This window comes from Grampus griseus (genome assembly GCF_964374135.1).
Source record: "Grampus griseus genome assembly, chromosome: 14".
NCBI classification, from domain to species: domain Eukaryota; kingdom Metazoa; phylum Chordata; class Mammalia; order Artiodactyla; family Delphinidae; genus Grampus; species Grampus griseus.
In genome coordinates, this window is record NC_139008.1 from 27,095,406 (window position 1) to 27,116,743 (window position 21,338).

Consider the following 21,338-nt stretch of genomic DNA (forward strand, 5'->3'; position numbering starts at 1 on the left):
TGTGAAGGCCAGCCGTGGAAAGTGGATTGTTATTTGTTTCCCCCTTTAAGTGATCCTAATTCCAAATGTACTCAGATAAATTCCCCACCATGGTTAGGGAATTTTTGAAACATTTGTCCATGGGGCTGAGAGCTACGTTACTGGAAACAATCAAATGCTGTTAAGTAGATCATCTTGGCTCCTTTATGACCCTATCATCACCTCTGCTTTCAGGAGGAATGTTGACTCAAGCCTACTCTTTTACTTGGTAATCCAAATTAAACTCGAGAGAGGCATTATTGCACATGTCATCCCTGTGGGGCACACTTCAAAATCAACCTGCCTGAGTAAGGAATGAAACTTAAAGAGGAAAATCCAGGAGATGCTCATTTGCCAACGATCAGGACAGAATAATCATGTAGAACCTGTGGGTTCTCATGTATCGCATTGATAGATGAACCTGTTTTAGTAGGTAGTCTCAAGCTTACAGGAAACTGCATAAAGCTTGCATGTGACAGGGTGAGCTCAAGAGGGTGGAAATTGTGTCTTGTTTTACCAAATATCTAGCATCGTCCCTGGGACAGACATCCAGTGAGCAGCTGCTAGACAGAGGCACCGATGGATGATGTTTGTTGGGTATACAGATTGTGGGGCGGTTAGATAAATGAGCCAAGAAATTCAGAAGTGTAGCCCGTTGAAAGCAAGAAGAGTAACTGTCCTGAGGAATAAGATTTTAAAGAAAGGATCCTGTTTCTGTGGTTCTCTGATCTGAGTGACTTTGGTCGATAGTGTATCTGCAGAGCTGGGTACTTTCTGTTTCCCTCCTTGTAGTGAGTCAGAGCATATGCTGTTTTGAGCTCACATTTCACTAACTCAATCTACTTCCTTGGGATAACGTGAAAGTTCTTTAATACCCTTAGGGTTGTTTTCTTTTCTTTTCTTTTTTTCCTGTTAAACTCTAGAGTGAATATTTGAAAAGTACAGCAAACTTCTTAGTAAAAAAGAATTTTTTTGAATTTTATTTTATTTGTTTTTTTATACAGCAGGTTTTTATTAGTTATCCATTTTATACATATTAGTGTATATATGTCAATCCCAATCTCCCAATTCATCTCACCCCCCCCACCCCACCCCCGTCACTTTCCTCCCTTGGTGTCCATATGTTTGTCCTCTACATCTGTGTCTCTATTTCTGCCCTGCACACTGGTTCATCTGTACCATTTTTCTAGGTTCCACATATATGCGTTAATATACGATATTTGTTTTTCTCTTTCTGACTTACTTCACTCTGTATGACAGTCTCTAGGTCCATCCACGTCTCTACAAAGGACCCAGTTTTGTTCCTTTTTATGGCTGAGTAATATTCCATTGTATATATATGTGCCACATCTTCTTTATCCATTCATCTGTCGATGGGCATTTAGGTTGCTTCCATGACCTGGCTATTGTAAATTGTGCTGCAATGAACATTGGGGTGCATAATGAGAGTAGGTGTCTTTTCTTATTTTTCTTTTTGTTGTTTTATTTTGCTTTGCTCTTTAGATGGCTAAACATTTAGGGCATGACATTCTATAAACTCCTATTGTGCTGAGAAATTTTAGGCAGATCTGGTCCACTTGGAGTGAAGATGGAAGTGTCAGGGGCTGGGTATGTGGGTAGTATCTGCCTCTCATCCGGTTGTCTTTCCCTGTGGTTTAAGGTCTCTGAAGTACTGGAGTCCCTTGTCTAGTTCTTGTGTGTCCGTCACCTCTTGCTGCATTCTGCCATGCCTCATTTACATAATATTTACTGGGAACTACTCTGATCCAAGAACTTTGCTAGAAGTGGGTATACAGAAGTGGGTATACTCTATTTCAGACGTCATGGTGCTTTTGCAGCTGCCCGGGTCCCAAGTCTGGCAGCCCCTGCCAGCATTGCCCGGCTCTTACGGTCTTGCTGCTAGTGTGGGTAATAACCAGTGGCAGTGATAGTGGGCCAGGGAGTGTGTGCTCACACTGCAGAAGCTGGAGCCAGCACATGGCGGCCCATCCTCCCGGTTTCCGTGGGTCCTCACTCCCAGGCCACCTGCACGTTCCATCCCCCACCCTCCAAGAAGGAGGCAGCAAGACGGACCCGGCCTTAGTCAGGCATTAACACCAAAGAGGGAACAAGCTCTAGTTTTCAGGGACTTCTGCCAGAGGCACATTACAGAGAATTAACAGGCTTTCAAAGCAGAAGGAGAAGAGGCAGGTCTCAAGTACTGTGGGAATATCTTGAATCTGCAGAGTCCAAAGTGAAATGCGGAACGGCAGGCAGGGCCCTGGCCTTAGGGTCGAAGCAGCCTGGTTTTGCCGCCCAGCACTGCCGCTGGCCCACGGTGCGGCCTGCAGCAATCCCCCCGACCTCTGTGCACCTGCTTTCTCATATTCAATAAAGACAATTCTCCCTTGCAAGTGCATTGTGAAGATTAGACATCATGTACGCAAAGCACCGGACACAGACATATGGTAGACCTTTGCTATTTGACACAGTGATCAGCACTGCTGTCAATATTGCTTTTCTTGTCATCTTTATTTTTAACAAAATAAGTGAGGGTTTACAGTTTTCCCTTAGTGGTTTTGTTTTGTTTTTCATTTTCTTACTCTGAAAAGGAGTAATTTTCAGGCCGTAATGCTACCTGCAAATATTCTGAAAATTAACGTTTTGCTCACATCATTCTGGTTATTGAATAGTTTACAGAGCATTTTCACACTGTAAGGGAGATTGAGGAGCAGTGACCGTCTCTTCTCCAGGTGAGAAAACTCAGATGTGGAGAGCCTATGGCCACCTGGCTTCTAAATGGCAGAGCGGGGTTGGGAGTGCAAACCTCACCCCAGGGCTCCTTTGACTACCTCAGTCCACCTTTCTGAAGTGACATCCCTGGGGCTAGGCGAGACTCTTTGATAAGGATTTTTTCTTTTCCTTGTAGCTGTCAATACCAGCAGATATGCAGAGAGCTATCGGATCCAGACCTATGCTGAATATGTGGGGACAAAGCATGAGGAGAAGCAGATCAAGAGAAAGTGGACAGAAGATAGTTGGAAGGAGGTTGAGAGAAAGCGGTTAAACACACAGTGCATCTCCTATGCTTTGCAGAATCACTGTTACCACGCCAATAGGTAAGAGTTCTCGGCTGTCGATTTGAAAGGGCAGCGTCGTTCTAGCAAAGCTCTTCTCGCTGCTTCTTATAGGACTGTAAGTAGTAAATCTGACTTGTGAGAAAGACTTTTTTCTAACTTTTCACATAATATCAGAAGTTACTACTCCATTAATTCCTTCTGTGCTATATAGACCATTTCAGTTAACATTCACAAAACCCTGACGAGGCAGACAAGGGGATACATCTTATTCCCATTTTAGGGGTGAAGAAACAGGGGCTCTCTGACTTGCCCACCATTTAGTAAGAAAGCCAGGGTCAGAGGTGAACTCTTCTGTCTGATCTCTTCCTCTTCCCAGGCTGCCACGTTGCTTCTGGCTGAGCTTCTGAACCCCTTTCATAGCCCACGTAGACATTGCACCACATGCCTGCTGTAGAAAGAGAACTTGTTACACACTTCCTTTACTTACCTGTATTCCTACTTTCAGAAGATAAATGCTGGTGATATTTTAGAATCTTTGTGAAACTATAAAACATAGGTATAGAAATTGTGGGGGGGGGAGTTCCTTATAGAAAATTGTAAAGAAGAGAAAAGTGTGAATTAACAAAGAAAAAATTAGCTGTAATCCCACCACCCAGAAGCAACCACTGTTAATATTCTGGATTGCCCTCCCTAATTTTTAAATGGTTTTTTAGAGATTTTTTAAATTGAGGTATAATTAACATACCTCATATTATAACATAATAAAATAAACAGATCTAAAATGTTTAGTTCAAGGAGTTTTAAGTTACATATACACAGGTGACCACCACTGAAAGCAAGATGTAGGACATTTCTATCTCCCCGCCTCAAAATTTTGTTGTGCCCCTTTTCAAGCAACTCCAAGCCCCCAGTGTCCTAAGCAACTATTTCAAATTTCTATCACTGTGGATTAATTTTGATTATTCTTGGAATTTATAAAAAATGGAATCATTTGGTATTATGTTTGGCTTCTTTCACTTAACCTGTTTTTGAAATTCATCCTTAATGTTGTGTGTATCAGGAGTACGTTAATTTTTTTTTAATATATTTATTTATTTTTGGGTGCGTTGGGTCTTCCTTGCTGTGCGTGGGCTTTCTCTAGTTGCGGTGAGCGGGGGCTACTCTTCGTTGCGGTGCGTGGGCTTCTCATTGCAGTGGCTTCTCTTGTTGTGGAGCATGGGCTCTAGGCACGTGGGCTTCAGTAGTTGCGGCGCTCGGGCTCTAGAGTGTAGGTTCAGTAGTTGTTCCCCGGCATGTGGGATCTTCCTGGACCAGGGTTCGAACCCATGTCCCCTGCATTGGCAGGCGGATTCTTAACCACTGCACCACCAGGGAAGCCTGAGTACGTTAATTTTTATTATTCAGTATTACTTCATTGTATGAATATACAGCCTTAACCTGGTCTCCTGTTGGTGGACATTTGGGTTGTTTCCAGGTGGGACTATTATAAATCAGGCTGCTATGAATGTTTCTATAAAAAATTTTTTGTGGGCATGTTTTCATTTCTGTTGAGTAAATATCTAAGATTAGAATTGTTGGTTCTTAGGATAGATGTATGTTAAACTTTATAAGAACAACCGAACAGTTCTCCAAAGCAGATGTACCATTTTATATTCCCCCAGTATTATATGAAAGTTCCAGTTGCTCCACATCCTTGACAACACTTAGTGCTGTCAGTCTTTTTTAGCCATTCTAGAAGAGATAAGATGGTATTGCATTGTGATTTTAATTTGCATTTCTCTTGTTGACCACCTTTTTGTGTGCTTCTTGACCATTCAAATATCTTCTGCTTGAGGTGGATATTTAAGTTGCTTGCCCATTTTCTAATTAGGTTGTTTGTCTTTTTACTGTAGATTTGTAGGTGTTCTTTTATATATTCTGGATACACATCCTTTGTGCTGCAAATACAGTTTTTGAGTCTGGGGTAGTATATTCATTTTATTAGTGATGTATTTTGATGAGCAGATATTTTTAATGTTGATGAAGTCCTATTAATTTTTTTTTGTTAATGGTTAGTGGGTTTTTTCCCCATGCCAAAACTTTGCCTACCTAAGGTTACAAATATTTTCTAGAAACCTTTCTTCTAGAAGGTTTATAGTTTTAGCTTTTACATTTAAGTCTGACCCATTTCAAATTAATTTTATATGAGATAGGAGTCAGGGTTTAGTTTTTTCCATATGGATATCTAGTTGTTCTGGCAACATTTGTTAAAAAGACTTTTCTTTCCTTGTTAAATTAACTTGACACTTCTGTCAAAAATAAATTGACCATGTATGTTTAGATCTATTTCTGGATCTGTTCCACTCATTTTTATACTATTCTTATGCCAATACCACACTTGCTTTTTTCTGACTTTATAGTAAGTCTTAAAATCAGGTAGCATAAACCCTCCAACATAGTTCTTTTTCATATTGTTTTGACTATTCTAGATCCTTTGTATTCCACATAAATTTTAGAACGATCTTGTCTTTCTTCGCTAGACCTGTTTTATAGTTTTTACTGTAGAAGTCTTACATGTCTTATGTTAATTTTTCCCTAAATATTTATCTTATTTATGCTATCAGAAATGGAATTGTTTCTTAAGTTTCATTTTCAAATTGTTTGCAGCTTCTCTATAGACATATAATTAATTGTTGTATATTGACCTTGTATCCTGCAACGTTTTAAAATTCACTTATTCTGATAGGTTGGGTTTTTTCTTAATATTCTGCAGAGTTTTTAATTTACACAGTTTTATTTCTTTTCCAATCTTTATGTCTTTTATTTCTTTTTCTTGCTTTATTGTACCAACTAGCACCTTTGGTATATTGTTAAAGTGGGAAGAGTAGATATCCTTGCCTTGCTTCCAGTATTAGAGAGGGGAAGTTAGTTCAGTGTTTCCCCTTGAACTATAATTCTTAGGTTGTCCATACAAGTCTTTTTTCAGGATGAGAAAGTTCTCCTCCATTTCCAGTTTGCTAAGCCTTTGTATCATGAATAGATGTTGGATATTTTCAGATGCTTTTTCTGTATCTTTTAAAATTGTCATATGGTTTTTGCCCTTTGTAAGTATTTTGCATGACACTGATTGGGTTTTGAATGCTTAATTGGATTTGTATTCCTGGGAGAAATTCCACTGGGTCATGATGTATTATCCTTTTTACATGTTGGATTTGAATATACTGTTAAATTTTTTTTTATCTTTGTTCATGAGGATGAGGAATATTAGATTGTAATTTTCTCTTTTTTTACATCTTTGTCAAGTTTTGGTTCAGGATTATTCTGACCTCATAGAACTAGTATAGTTAAGAAGTTCCTCTTCTATTATTTTGTGACAGTGTGTATAGGACTTTTTTTTTTCCCCTAAATTATTGGTTGGGTTTACTAGTGAAGACATCTGGGCATAAGAGTTTTTTATGGAAACGTTTTTGATTATGATCTCAATTTCTTTAATAGATATGGGACTATTTAGCTTTTCTATTTCTTCTTGTATCACTTAGGAATTTAGTTTTCCAAGGAATATTCCATTTTATTTAAGTTGTCAAATTTGTTAGCATAAAATTATTAGCTCAAAATACTCCCTTATAATTTCAGTATCTGTAGGATCTATATTTATGTCCCTTTAAAAATTCCTAATACTAGTAATTTGTGTTTTCTCTTTTCCTTGCTAGATGTTTATCAATTAATTCTTTCTAAGAACCAACTTTTAACTTTATGGGTTTTTCTCTATTATATTTGTGTCTTGCTTTTTCATTTATTTATACTCTTATTATTTCTTCTGCTTATTTGAATTTAATAGTTTTGGATTTAAATGTTATTCTCCCATTGTAAGGTGGGAACTTAACTCCTCGATTTTATGTTTCTTCTTTTCTAGTGAATTTTCCTTTAGTTTTTGCTTAACTACCTTCCACATATTTTGATGTGTTGTCTTTTCACTGTCATCTATTACAAACTATTTTCTAATTTCTCTTGTGCTTTCTTCTTTAACACATGAGTTATTTAGAACTTCTTTGATAATTATTGAGACTTATTTATGGACTGACGTGGTCTGTCTTGGTGCATGTTCTGTGTGGACTTGAGTGAGTGTGATATTCCATTAATATCATTTTAAGTTATGTTGGTTCATGGTTTTGCTCAGCTCTTCTATATCTTTACTGATTGGGGTTTTTTGGGGGGGGGTGGTTGTCTACTTTTTCTTTTAGCTACTGAGAGTGGTACTGAAATCTCCAACTATGGTTGTGGATTTAATTCTCCATTAATTATATCAATTTTTGCTTCATGAAACTGTTTTGATAGGTATATGCCCATTTTGGATTGGTATGTCTTCTTAATGAATTGCCCCTTTTATCGTTGTGGAACATTTCTCTTCAGTTCTAGAAATAACCTTTTTTTGATGTTTATTGTGTCCTATATTAACATAGCCACTCTTGTTTCTTGTAGGTGTTTGCCTTTTACTGGCAACTTATTTGTCTTTATAATTAAAGTAGATTTCTTATAAACAGCTTATGGTTGAGTATTGCTTTTTTATTCACTCTGACAATCCCCGCTTTTTATACTTAATCTAATTAATGATACAGGTGAGCCTGTCTTCCATCTTGGTATTTGTTTCCTACTTGTCCTGCTCGTTCTGTGTCCTTCTGTTTTCTGTCGCTTTTTGGATGAATTGTGTGTTATTTAGTACTTACTGATATTATAGCCTCCCATTTTATCTTCCCTGTCAACTTTTTGCTTATACGTTTTTGTGTTATTTTTTGTCATTGCTCCAGAGTAATGGTTCGCAAACTGTAGTCCATAGGCCAAATCAGGCCCACATGTTTTTGTTTGTTTTTGCGGTACGCGGGCCTCTCACTGTTGTGGCCTCTCCCGTTGCGGAGCACAGGCTCCGGACACACAGGCTCAGCGGCCATGGCTCACGGGCCTAGCCGCTCCGCGGCATGTGGGATCTTCTCGGACCGGGGTATGAACGCGTCTCCCCTGCATCGGCAGGCGGACTCTCAACCACTGCGCCACCAGGGAAGCCCAGGCCCACATGTTTTCATAAAGTTTTTTTTTTTTTTTTTGCGGTACGTGGGCCTCTCACTGTTGTGGCCTCTCCCGCTGCGGAGCACAGGCCCCGGACGCGCAGGCTCAGCGGCCATGGCTCACGGGCCCAGCCGCTCCGCGGCATGTGGGATCTTCCCGGACCGGGGCACGAACCCATGTCCCCTGCATCGGCAGGCGGACTCTCAACCACTGTGCCACCAGGGAAGCCCTATAAAGTTTTATTGGAACACAGCAGTGCCTATTAATTTACATACTGCCTCTGACTGCTTTGCATTACGGTGGCAGATTTGGGTAGTTGTGACAGAGACTGTGTGGCCCACAAAACTCAAAATGTTCACTATCTGTTCCTTTACAGAAAAGTTTGCTGATCCCTGCTGTAGAGCTACTCTGCCCAGTGGTAGCCACTGACCACATGTGCCTAACAAGTACTTCAGATGTGGCTAGTCCAAACTGAGATATGTTGTAAATTTAAAACACACACCTGATTTTGAAGAATTGATTACATGTAGAAATGATAATATTTTTGATATATTGGGTGAAATAAACATATTATTAAAATTATTTTCATTTGTTTCTTTTTATTTATGTTTTAATGGTGGATCCTAGAAAATTTAAAATTGCGTATCTGGCTCACAAAATATTTCTGTTGGCCAAGCACTGCTCTAGAGATTATAATACGCCTCTTTAATGTATCCCAGTTTATCTTCAAGTGAAAATTACATTGCCTCATGAACAATGTAAGATTCTTACAAGAGTATATTTCCATCAACCCCCTCCCATCCTTTGTGATCTTCTGGCTCATATTTTGCTTCTACATTTTGTAAGCTTGATACATTGTTGCTTTTGTTCCTTTTCTCTCTCTCTCTTTCTTTAAAAGTTAATACTCTTAAGAAAATAAGGGACTAAACTATGGGGGAGATGACATAAGTATAAACATAAAAATTCAGGCATAATTAGAAGGATCCAGTTAAGATCGTGCAGGGCCCTTATGGTTGGCTCTTTGACTCACTTCTTTGGCTCTAGAGAATTGATCTGAGACCTTGGAAGACACATCATAACAGCCGAGCTTCTAGGGTTGGCTGTTAGTGTTGCCCATAGAGGTGGATGTCCATTTCTTCTGCTGTTTGCATTGGTATTGTGGCAGCAGGCTTCTTTTCTTTTCTATAGTAGATTCAGAGTATTCAAGGAGTTTATAATTGATTACTGGACAAAAGATGGGGCTTTGGGAAACTGGACTGGACATAAATTTGCTTGAGAAGGGAAAAAGGAGATTTGGTTTGGTGGCAAGAGCTCTGAATAAGTACAGGTTGGCATGGTGTTTGAAGAATCCTCCTTTACAGTGGAAGCGAAAACATTTAAGATATCACTAATAGATATTAAGTCCCCATAAATAAACACTGATGTTTGAAACAGTCCTGAAAAACAGATGCTATTACCATTCTCATTTTATTAACGATGTTCTATAATTAAAGAAAATGGTTTTCCAAAGCCACTTTGCCCTTACAGAGATTTGTTCAATCATGTCTAGGGGTTATGTGCCCTTTGGCTTATTTCAACTGTTGGGAAAAACCCTTTGGTCAGTCTCTTCCTTCTAGCCTTCCCTTTCTGTGAAACTAAATTTCAGCCTTCCTTGAAAATGTAGTAGCTCCTGGGAATTCCTGCTTATGTAGGAAATGCTAAAGCATATATCAAACCTATGGTTTTCAGATTTCATATAATTTTCATCTAAAGTTAGCAGTTAGTAACTGAATGTGCATATTACATTAGGAAATAGGGGCCGGGGTGGGGAGCCCTTTAGAGACAAAGAAGAATTCTGATGAAGCAGACTGTGTTCCAGGACCCACTGCTTACACATTTATTCATAAATGGGCCTGTGGAGCAAGTGTTTTCTCTCCTCCGACTGAAAAATGCCTTAGAGACAACCAAGGCCACAGAGTGGAAAGGGAACTGACTTCTAGGCAGCTGGACAAACAAGGTTTCTAGCTTGGGTTCTTTCCCAAGGGTACCTTGGGAAAGACCTCATTCACTCTTCCCTTCAGTGAATACCAGCAAGAGCCCAGGATTTGTCTCTGTTTTCTCATCTTAAGTGAGGCATTTTGTCAGAAAGAATGTTAAAGTTCCTTCTAGCTCTTAAATTCCAAGTGTTTTTACACTGTACACAGTGTAGGGCATGAAGAGGAAACTGATACAAACTCTTGAGGCCCTTTGAGTTAGAGTTTTGAAAATCCCTGTAGCAGGAGAACTTTTCTTTAGGAGGTATATAATAAAAATAAGATTGGGTGAACCTATGAAAGCCCTTTACTACACTGAAATAATAAGGACAACACACCAAATAGAGAAAAGATCATTGACCCGTTCACTGGGTACTGTCTTTCAAACTCCCATCTGCCATCTGTATACTAGAATTTCTTTGAAGCTCTTTCTCCCCATGATTTCTAGATAGTTAGATACCACTCAGTCTGTAGCAGAAGAAACTTGTACTCAGCCCTTTTTGTCCTCTATGTCTTGGTCCTCTGTTTGCATATTCATTGCTTTCGTGCTTCTGTGGCTCCGACTGGTGGCCTCTCACCTTCAGACCCCACCCCTGCCGCCCCACCCCCATCTCAGAATGTTTCCCTACAGCCTGAGCCCCGCCCCTCTTACCGTGGGGGCCCCTCACTCCCTCTCAGTGTTGACATCCCTTGTTTCTTTTTTCTTGCCCCTGGTTCTACTGCAGGAATCTCCATTTAGCTTTGACTGCTGCCCTGTTCCTGGTTCTCAGCTGCATTTTCCTGGGGAAATTTCCTTTTTTTTAGTTCTTGCTCTCTTCTTGGTTCTATAGCTTAGGAACTGACTTTACATCTGTGTCTTTATATTAACCAAATGACATCTCCACAATTTGCATATCCCTTAGCTTCTGGAAAGGACTATAAAAATTATCTAGTCTAGCTACCTTAATATCTTTCTTGTATTTGGGCAGAGTAAATGTTGGCAGATTGACTGTAGATCTTGTGAGTTACATATATTTTAGAAGAAAAAGTGTTTTCCTGTGACACTTTTTAAACCATTGGAGTGATGAATGCACATAATTTTAAAAAATTCACATAGTACAGGAGAATATGAAATGAAGGGGGGAAAATCCTGGCTCCACACTCCCAGTTCTTTTTCCCAGTGGCAGCTACTGTTATCATTTTCTTCCTTATCTATTATCACTATACTTTTAAATTATACCTCTGTTTCTCATCTTCTTTGACTAATATATCTTGTTCACTTCTAAAACAATTAAAAATTTAATACGTATATATTCTGTCTCTCTATATCTTGTTCACTTCTAAAAAAGACTAAAAATTTAACACATATATATTCTGTCTCTCTCTGTCTCCCTTCTCTCTTTGGTTAGTGCTGTTAATTTATTTATTTTTACTACTTTTTTGTATCTGTACATTTGTGCTTTCTTGAGAACCTGATTCCAAGAGATGGTAACGGGTATACAGCATCTATAATATGACTGTGTAAATGCAGTATTCTGAAGAGAAAAAGTTGCATAATGGGACGCACAGAGAAGAAAATGTATTCCTATGCCATTAAAGCTTTGCTACCCAAAGGAGGATCTCCCAAATATCCCAGCCTTTTGTGTGTAGATATTCTTTGAGGGAAGTAATCTTTTCCTTGAGTGATTTTTTTTTCTTTTTTGCGTATATAGTGTATGGTTAATAAACTCTGTAACAGTGTCTCTATTTTACCTTCATAATTGATAATGTTGCTTGAATATAGAATTCTAGATCCAAAATTTTATCCTTTCAGAACTTAAAATATGTTGCTTTCACCACTATAATCATTGATTTACTTTCCTGTTTTCCTTCAAGGCAGGTGCAATGTTTTCTCTGTCTTTATGTCCCTAGCACATAACCTAGAGTCTGACCCAGAGGATGTACTCAGATGTTTGGTGACTAAATGAATGAATAAATTCCTGAATGCCAGTCTCTGAGCTAGGTCTTTCATGTTTTATCTCATGTGATGCTCATAGCAGCACTGTGAGGGAGGTGAGGTTATCCCCATTTCACAGGACTGTTCCTGTCTTGATCACTGCTGAACTCCAAACAGGGCCAGGCATCTAGCAGCTGCTCCAAAAATTTTGGTTGACTGGATGAACAATCCAGAGTTTAAACTCAGGGAGATTAAACAATTCTCGACAAAGAACTGGGGCTTGAAACCAGGGTATCTGCAGAGCCCCGTTCTTTCCACTATCCATCATGCCCCCTATACCTTTTCCCAGGTCTGGTATGCAGCTTTATCCTCAAGGGAAGAAAGTACTCAAACAGATTGCATCTAGGTACATGCCAAATAGGGGACTATTGTCTTAACTGTAATCACCACACATCTAAGAAAACATCTAAGAGCTTGTGTCTTTTCATTTAAAAGTGATATCCTAGGGAGCAGAAGAGAAGCCCTTTTGAATTTCTGCTTTAAAGAATACCAAAACTTTTCATTACAGAAAAATTTCAAATATAAACAGAAGTAGAGAAAACAACACAACGAAGGCCTATCTAGCTATCACAAAGTGTCAACAGTCAGTGTGTGACCAGTCCTACTTAATCAGTACTCCTTCTCTCCCTCTCCCCTTCAGATAATTTTGAAATAAATCATAGACAGCAAATCATTTCAGTCATGAGTCTGAAGATCATGATAAAAAAGATAAGCAATCATTTTTAAACAAAACTACAGTACTTCTACCACATACAAAAATTAATAACAACTCTTTAATATCAGATATCTGGTGTTCAGATTTTCTGTTCACAAACTTTTTAAAATAAGTGTTTTGTTTGACCTCTAGTTTCTAAACAAATTCACGTATCACATTTGGCTGATGTGTCTCATTTCTGTCTTAATCTCTGAATTCCTTCTCTCTGTGAATTCTCCCCTACCCCCCACTCCTTTGCAGTAGATTTAAGAACTAAGTTGTTTGCTCTGTAGAAGTTCCCATATTCTGGAACATTCTTATAAGGTTGTATACCATGTTACCTTACTACTGTGTAATTAACTGGTAGTTAGATCGATACACTTGATCAGCTTCAGGGCTGAACTGAATGGCAAGACCATTTCCTAGATGATGTTGTATATTTCCTGTTGCATCACATTGGGTGACACAAAAAGTCTTCTTTTCTCTATTTTTGTGATAAGATTGATCAAGTGGGTTCAGATGTTGCTGGCCTGGTTCATCTAATATGAAGTTCCCCCAGCAGTTTTTCACCTGATGGTTTTAGTAGCCATTAATGATCAATGGCTAGATTCATTATTTCATGAAGGGTTGCAAAACGCTAATATTATAGTTTGTTACTTCTTTATTTATTATTCCAGGTGCTCTTATTTAAAATAAAACATTTCTTCTCATCATCTATTTGGTTACCTGCAGATATAGTTCATATAGAACAAGCAGAACTAACTCTTTATTCTCACCCCCCAAAACACCTTTTTAAAACCAGTTTTCAGAAAAATTTGCTGGTTTCCTAGCACCTTCCGAAGGTGAGCAATGAGGTTTCTTTTGTTTGAATCATGGGTTTTTAAAATATATATATTTTATATATTTTAGTACATTACAGTTGCCATTCTTTTTGATGCTCTAATTATCTTGTTTCTGACAGGTGAGAACCATTTCCAGTTGTCTCTTGAGTCTTCTAATAGCCCAATAGTCTTTAATAGCTTCTTTGACTTCTGATGTTCTTTTTTTTAATATTTACCTACTTACTTACTTACTTATTTATTTATGGCTGTGTCAGGTCTTCGTTGCGAGGGATTTTGTTGCAGCATGCGGGATCTTCATTGCAGCACGTGGGCTTCTCTCTAGTTGTGTGTGGGCTCCAGAGCACGTGGGCTCTGTAGTTGTGGCATGCAGGATCTCTAGTTGTGACTCGCGTGCTCAGTAGTTGCAGTGCATGTAATTGCCCAGTAATTGCCCCACGGCATGTGGGATCTTAATTCCCTGACCAGGGATCGAACCCACATCCGCTGCATTGGAAGGCAGATTGTTAACCATTGGACCACCATGACTTTTGATATTCTTGAGAAGATATTCCAGGCTCTTTCTGTACATTTCCTACCTTATATTTGGAATCAGCCATTTCTCCAAGGGCCCTGTTCCTTTTGATGGGAAATTGTATTTAGAAACCATAATCTGGGTTCAAAGGGTGTTTATTGATATTGGATTTGTCATTGTTTATAGCCTTTTTGAATGAAAAGAGCTAGCGTGAAAGTCTTCCCTCCATCCCTCCCTTCTTCCCTCCCTTCCTTTTTTTTTTTTTCAGGTAAATTTATACTGATATTTCCAATTCCAGTAGACCCCAGGACTTATTTAACCTCTTTTAATTTTGTTTCTCTTTTTTCTTAGGCTGAAAATTTTGGTTCCTAATGATAGTAAATTATTTATTTGTAACTTTACTACCATGTATAGTAGTTTTATCCTGCCATATATAATAGTTTCAAAATAACTCTCAGTATTATTACTAATAATATAATTATTGAAAAGAATTTTATTTTTTTGCTGTCATTTTTGTCCTTAGAGCATAGTGATGAACAGTCAAATTACCTTATTTTAAAGCCACTTGAAATAATTCCTTTTTGTGTGGTTAAGCTGCCAACTCAGTCAACACTTAGGTTTGTTTTATTTTTACTTCTAATGATTCTCCTTTTAAAAATTTAACTTTGCCTTATAATTATGTAAAACATTTATGTGGTTCCACAGTCAAATCTACCAAGCCTCTCTCCCTGCCTCCTCCAACTTGTACCCGCCACTCTTGCCCCAGCCTTATGGTGACCAGTTTTGTTGTCAGTATATCCTTCCATTATTACAAATATATAAACAACTATGTATATGTGTGTGTGTGTGTGTGTGTGTGTGCATGTGTGTGTGTGTATGTGTGTGTGTATACCCCCACCTTTTGTTAGATGGTAATGGACCGCATGTACTTTTCCCCACCTTCCTTTTCTCACTTAGCTGTGTATCTTGGAAGTTACTCGTAGCTTCCTTCTCTTAAAATGTGATTCCTTACACTGCAAATGGTTTTACTGTTCTTCAGTCTCCTTAATAAAACATACTAACTAGCTAAACCTGGGTGTTTAATCCTAGTTTAAGTAATCAACCCTGTAGCAAAATTCATGAATGTTGTAGTAAGTTGCTTTGTGAAAAATTAATGCATGACCAGTGCTCTTGTTCGGATGAATCATTCTTCCTTTAACCTCTCTCATCTTCTTATCTCTTTCTCTGTCTCCATCAGTATAAAGATGTAAAGCTCACTGACACAGCATGCTTTTTGGAATATCTGCAGAACAATGAAAAACAAGAGAGAAAACTCATTTATGAAGCAGATTCTTCATTCCAGGCACTGTGCTAGATGCTTTACATCATTTAAAAAAATTCTCTAACAACTCAGTGAAACCCTTGGTTTATTCCTAATTTATCTATGAGAAAGTTGAGTCTCAGAGAAGCTAAACAATTTCACTGAAGTTACACAGGATTCTAACTTATACGCCTTTTGGATCCATAGCCCAGTGCATTAAGTTGCCTCTTAGAAACCTGGCACATCATCTACACCTAAGAGTGTGCGTGTTTGAAAAAGATGCTGTCTCATTTTAATAAATCAAGTTTTCTTTAAAAAACCAAAACCAAAACCAAAAAAATCCTAGGTTGAAGAAGCCCTAAGGTTAAAACATCCAAATTTCAAACTTATTTCTTTGGGGAGAGGCTTAGATATCTAGTCCCATAGATCATCAGTGTAAGACTGTCGTTTTTTTCATTTTTTTTTATAATTTTATTTATTTTTGGCTGCGTTGTGTCTTCACTGCTGCGCGCAGGCTTTTTCTAGTTGCGGCGAGTTGGGGCTACTCTTTGTTGTCGTGCACGGGCTTCTCATTGCAGTGGCTTATCTTGTTGTGGAGCATGGGCTCTAGGCGCGCAGGCTTAACTAGTTGCAGCATGCGGGCTCAGTAGTTGCAGCGTGTGGGCTCAGTAGTTGTGGCATGCGTGCTCAGTAGTTTTGGCTCGCGGGCTGTAGAGCACAGGCTCAGTAGTAGTGGCACATAGGCTTAGTTGCTCCTTGGCATGTGGGATCTTCCAGGACCAGGGATTGAACCCATGTCCCCTGCATTGGCACGTGGATTCTTAACCACTGCACCACCAGGGAAGTCCCTAAATTTTTTTTAAAGAAACAGAAGTGACCCTGGGATGTACAAGCCAATATCAGAAGTACTGAGGTGTCATCCTTCAGATGCTCAGCTCTGGTCATCCCCTTAGTAGTGGCCTTTGGTGGATTGTTTGGTTGATTTTAAGTAGAGGGACTGCAGCACATCCAGAGGAAAGTGACTTAGTTATGAAAGGAAGGGGAGGTGTTGAGTCTGCTCAGCCTGGAACAGTAGCTGGAGGGAAAGGGCAGTAGGAACCACCATCAGGATTATGAAATGCCGTAATCAGAAAAGCAGTGGTCCTTTATCCTCGCAGAGGACTGAGGAAGAACCCTGAAGGGGATTAAGTAGTATTATTAGTCTTGTTTCTCTGATAAGAAAACTCAGAGAGGAGAAGTGTCTTGCTCCAGATCACAGAGCTGGTGCTGTCGTAGATGCTTTCGTGTTTTATAATAGCAGTGATATTTGAAAATTAATGTTTTCTTTCCACAGCTTCATGTTATTTACTTAATTAACCATAATTAAAAGTAATTATCTGTGTTTCTAATAATGTGTTATATTATTTGTTCTTTCTTCGTATGAGTATATATTTTTTTAATGATGCTAACAATTGAAATTGCCCTCAGCACACTTAGATGATAGGGAAGTGAAATGCTGTTTTTCACATGTCTAAATACAAAACAGATTTCCTATTTGAGGTACTCAGGTCATGTGCAGTTAGGATTATTCCTATTTGTAGTATAGTTTTAGCTAAAATAAAGTGTGAAATATGTAAATCCTGTATTTAATTTCCAGGTGTAGAAATCTGGCAGTTCATTTTTCTGGCAGTTCTTTTTTGACACTTTATGCTTTTAAAAAATGCTGCTAGTACACTGTTAGCCAGCAGAAGCCAAAGTGCTTGTGTTTTGGGGGCTGGCGTGAGGATGCAGAGTGGCTGCTGTGACCCAACACCAAGTTTGTCATTGTACTGATAGGAGTTCCATGTTTAAATACTGTCTACAGGTTTGACATTCATCCTTTTGTCCGTTCAAGGATCACTGAAGAAAAGATTTCATTTCATTCCGCTTCATCACTGGTAGTTCAGAAGCCAGATGCTTGCCAGATAGGAGCCTTCAGATCCTGCCTTTTGTGCCCCTTTTTCCCAAATGCAAAAGAACTAAAATCTGCTGTATATTTTTAAATCTCCACTTCCAATGTAGAACTAATTATAGAATATAAGTAATGGCTAAATGGATGTTTACTCTACAATTCTTCAAACTTTTCTATGTATTTAACGTTTTCCTAATGTTGGGGGAAAATGGAACTGTGCCTTCTAGAAACTTTGTATGTTTCCAACAGAGCAGGGCAGTTTGGGTGGTTCTTGATGATCTACAGGTTCCAGGCACCTGTGAGCTAACAAATGGATGTCTAGGTGATGGCTTACCAGCACCCCCCTCCCACCCACTGGGGGGCTGCGGGAACACTCCCCTCTTACCCTTCCAGCCATCACAGTCATGCTATTCAACCTACTCATGTTGCTCACACCTTCCTCTACTCTTCTTTCTCTTCCTCACCTCCTTTCCTGATGCTTTGCAAAGATTGGGACAACTACCTCTGAAGACTGGGATCAACATCATCTCTAAAAACGTGAGACTTTTGCCCACTGCAGGACAGGGAGGGAGCAGAGGAGGCACTGGCATTTAAGTGTCTGCCATGTGCCAGGCACTGTAACATGTGCTATTTTGTTTTCTTACTTAATCCTCACAATAACCTATTTTATAATTGAGGAGACTGAGACTCACAGAAGCTAAAGGAACTTGCCCTGAGTCTCAAAACCAGTAAATGACAGAACCCAGATTTTCATCCCAGATCCCGTTCATGCTCTTTCCAGAATGCCTGCTGTCTTCTCACATATCCATTTGTGATCCTTCCCCACCACCAGAAATGCCTTCTGACATGCTTTCCATGCCACAGGGAATCCTTGGGATTTCTTTGCCTTGGGGACTCTATAGGAAGTAAAAAGATAAAGTTGGGAGTTGTTGTTTACTCATATTAACGTTCCAGCACCTAACAAATGATGCGTTATGGTCACTCAGAGAAAGGTTTAAATAAACAAGTGAACAAGAGAACCCATAATACACTAGGAACACGTCTTCCTACCCAGCTTCTGATTGGAGAAGGCCGTGCAGACTGCTTTTTCCCTTTTGAACAATATAAGGCCATGCTTGGAATACTTTCACTTGCTTTGCTAAAGGTCGGGCAGGGTGGAATGACATTCTTTTCATAATCATACCAGTATCCAGCTTATTTTATTGTCTTACCTGCTACTTAGAGTGAAAGAGCCATATGAAGGTGGGAGTAGACTGACTGTGGATGCCTTGGAAAATCTCAAGTCAGAAGTCCATTCATGCTTGCCTAATCACATATTTTAAGGGAAAGTAATTTAAAAGGAAGTCAAACTCATGTGATGCTACAGAAATCAGTATTCAGACCACCCTTTTTTGAGTGTTAATCAGTTGTCAAATAGTTGATGTAAAGAATCGGGGAATTCTTGGGAATGACCATGAGGTACATTAGTTCATCATCTTAAATGAATGATTCTAAATTCTTGGAAGGGATTAGTTTCTAGTTTGCTGTAGTCACAAATTACCCCCAGAAGGGTCTTCAAAAACCAAACCAGGATGCAAGAAGCATGTGGTTTCTTGGTGTCAGAACATCATCTGGTAGGTGGTCCTCTGTTCTCAGGGAGCTGAAATGATGTTCTCCATGTCAGGAGCAGCCCATCAGGAAGTACCTTGTTCTCTTCTCCTGGTAAAGCCATCCTAGTTGATTCGTCAGATCAAATTGTTAGTGCTAAAGCACTAAATGGAGATGATTTTGAAACTCGTACTCATTTGTATTAAAACAGTAGCCTTCTGTGTCTTTAAAAAACTGTTGCTAATGAATATGATAAAAGTGTCCACAGGTTCCAATTCAACCATAAATTTAATTTTGAATAACCATTAGCAATATTTGAGTCTACAACCCTCATAGTAGCATCTTTCAGGATAAACATCTGTAATTGATTTCAGTGGCAATACTTCACCAAGTAATAAGAGTACTATATTGTATATTTTACCTTGTTTCAGTATAATCCGTTAATACTCATAAGAATAATATTTACTTTATTGATGCTACTTTAGAATCATAGCTATATTCTTTGATTCTTTCCAGTTGAAAAGCATAAATTCAGAGGTTTTGATTTGGGTCTTGTCTTTAATTTGTCATCTCATCATTAATTTGACTAAATATGTAATGTGAATGTCCATTTAGGATAGCTAAATTAGTGAATATAGTGATGCTATTAGAATTTAGAGTAGCATTGTCCACATGGTCACTAGGTTTCTTTCTGTTCTCTTCTTTCCTCCCTAGTGTCTCTCCCTCCGTTAGCGCAGATCATTTGGCTACAGTGGGCATCAGATAAAGTTTGGGTGCCCAAGCAGAGAGGGAGAGTTGGATCCTTTCATGAGTAAGAAAACCCCACCTACCCCTTTCCTCTGTCATCATTTGTGAAACAGTAGTTTACTTCCAAATTTGAGCCTGTTCAGTTGACATTATGGAGTTTATTCCTTCTCAGGTTGGGTTTACTGGGTTTATGAGAAAACTAGAAACCACCAAGGATGACAGTTTCCAAAGAGGTGAAATGTCTTCCAAAACATGTAGGATTAAGATACTCATGCTAGGGCTTCCCTGGTGGCGCAGTGGTTGAGAGTCCGCCTGCCGATGCGGGGGGCACGGGTTCGTGCCCCAGTCCGGGAGGATCCCGCATGCCGCAGAGCGGCTGGGCCCGTGGGCCGTGGCTGCTGAGCCTGCGCGTCCGGAGCCTGTGCTCCACGGCGGGAGAGGCCACAGCAGTGAGAGGCCCGCGTACCGCAAAAAAAACCCCAAAAAAGATGCTCATGCTATAAAATTTGTTGTTTTTTAGGTAACTGTCTTTGAATTTTTTTCTTATGTGTCATTTCTACTTACAAATGCTAGTAACTATGGAATACCGCACTAATTCATGTGAATGGAAGCGGGGGCTGAAGATTAGATTGTAGGAGATTCTTTTTTTTTTTTTTGCGGTACGCGGGTCTCGCCCTGTTGTGGCCTCTCCCGTTGCGGAGCACAGGCTCCGGACGCGCAGGCCCAGTGGCCATGGCTCACGGGCCCAGCCGCTCCGCGGCATGTGGGATATTCCCGGACCGGGGCACGAACCCGTGTCCCCTGCATCGGCAGGCGGACTCTCAACCACTGCGCCACCAGGGAAGCCACCCCCCCACCCCCGTAGGAGATTCTTTTGTTGTTTTTTTTTTAATTGAGATATAGTTGATGTACAATAGCAGATACATTCTTTTAAGGAATGAGCGGCACCTATAACTGTGTGAACAACAGTGTTACCTGATAAAGCCACATACTTGTGGAGCTGGAAGGGACCTGGAGGTGATCTAGTCCACCCTCCACGATGTTACAAAGGAGAACTGGGGAGGGTGTGGTCAGAGAAACTGTGTCTTACTCAAGGTCACAAAGCCAATTAAGTAACAGAGCTGTGTATACCCATTTAACATAACCAGACAAGTAGTGATTTACTGTTGGCATAGTGGTTTGTCACACGTTAAGTGGATCTTTGTGAAGTCCTTGGCATTTTTTTTTTCTTTTAAAATATTTTCAATGAAATATTTGAGCATTGTTTTTTAAAGCCAAATAATATTTTTTAAAATTATAATAAAAAGCAGCAGTCCCCTGCCACCCACATTCTGTCCCTCAGAGGCAACCAGTTTCAACTCTTTCTTTTGATAATTTACCATGTTTCCAAGTAATGTACTTATTGCCACTTCTTCATTTTTCTGTTTATCCATTGGCTTGCAAATACAGTAGTCTAGTCCATTTTTATGATCCTGTACTGTGTGCAAAGCAAGAACTGCCTGTTGTTTTTAAAGTTTTCCTCAGCTGTCTATGTTGTCTCTGTTTCCTCAGAGTTTTTCCTCTCTGAATATTGGTCTGTTTTGGTTTTTGTCTCTCGAAGCCTTTCTTCAAAAATGTGACTAT

General features: G+C 39.4%; 1 protein-coding gene across 2 annotated transcripts in view; it reads left to right on the top strand.

Annotated features, from left to right (window-relative positions):
* Positions 1-21,338, top strand: part of PARN (poly(A)-specific ribonuclease) — a 164,850-nt gene that overhangs the window by 108,382 nt on the left and 35,130 nt on the right. Inside the window, exons 22-23 of one of the 2 annotated variants that reach the window (XM_082670612.1) lie at positions 2,927-3,116; positions 8,494-8,593. In XM_082670612.1, the coding sequence (XP_082526738.1) occupies positions 2,927-3,116; positions 8,494-8,506 (203 nt within the window). In that variant the 3' untranslated portion in view covers positions 8,507-8,593. Of the gene's footprint in view, positions 1-2,926; positions 3,117-8,493; positions 8,594-21,338 lie in introns of those variants that run through there. The other variant, XM_082670611.1, reaches the window with a different exon arrangement.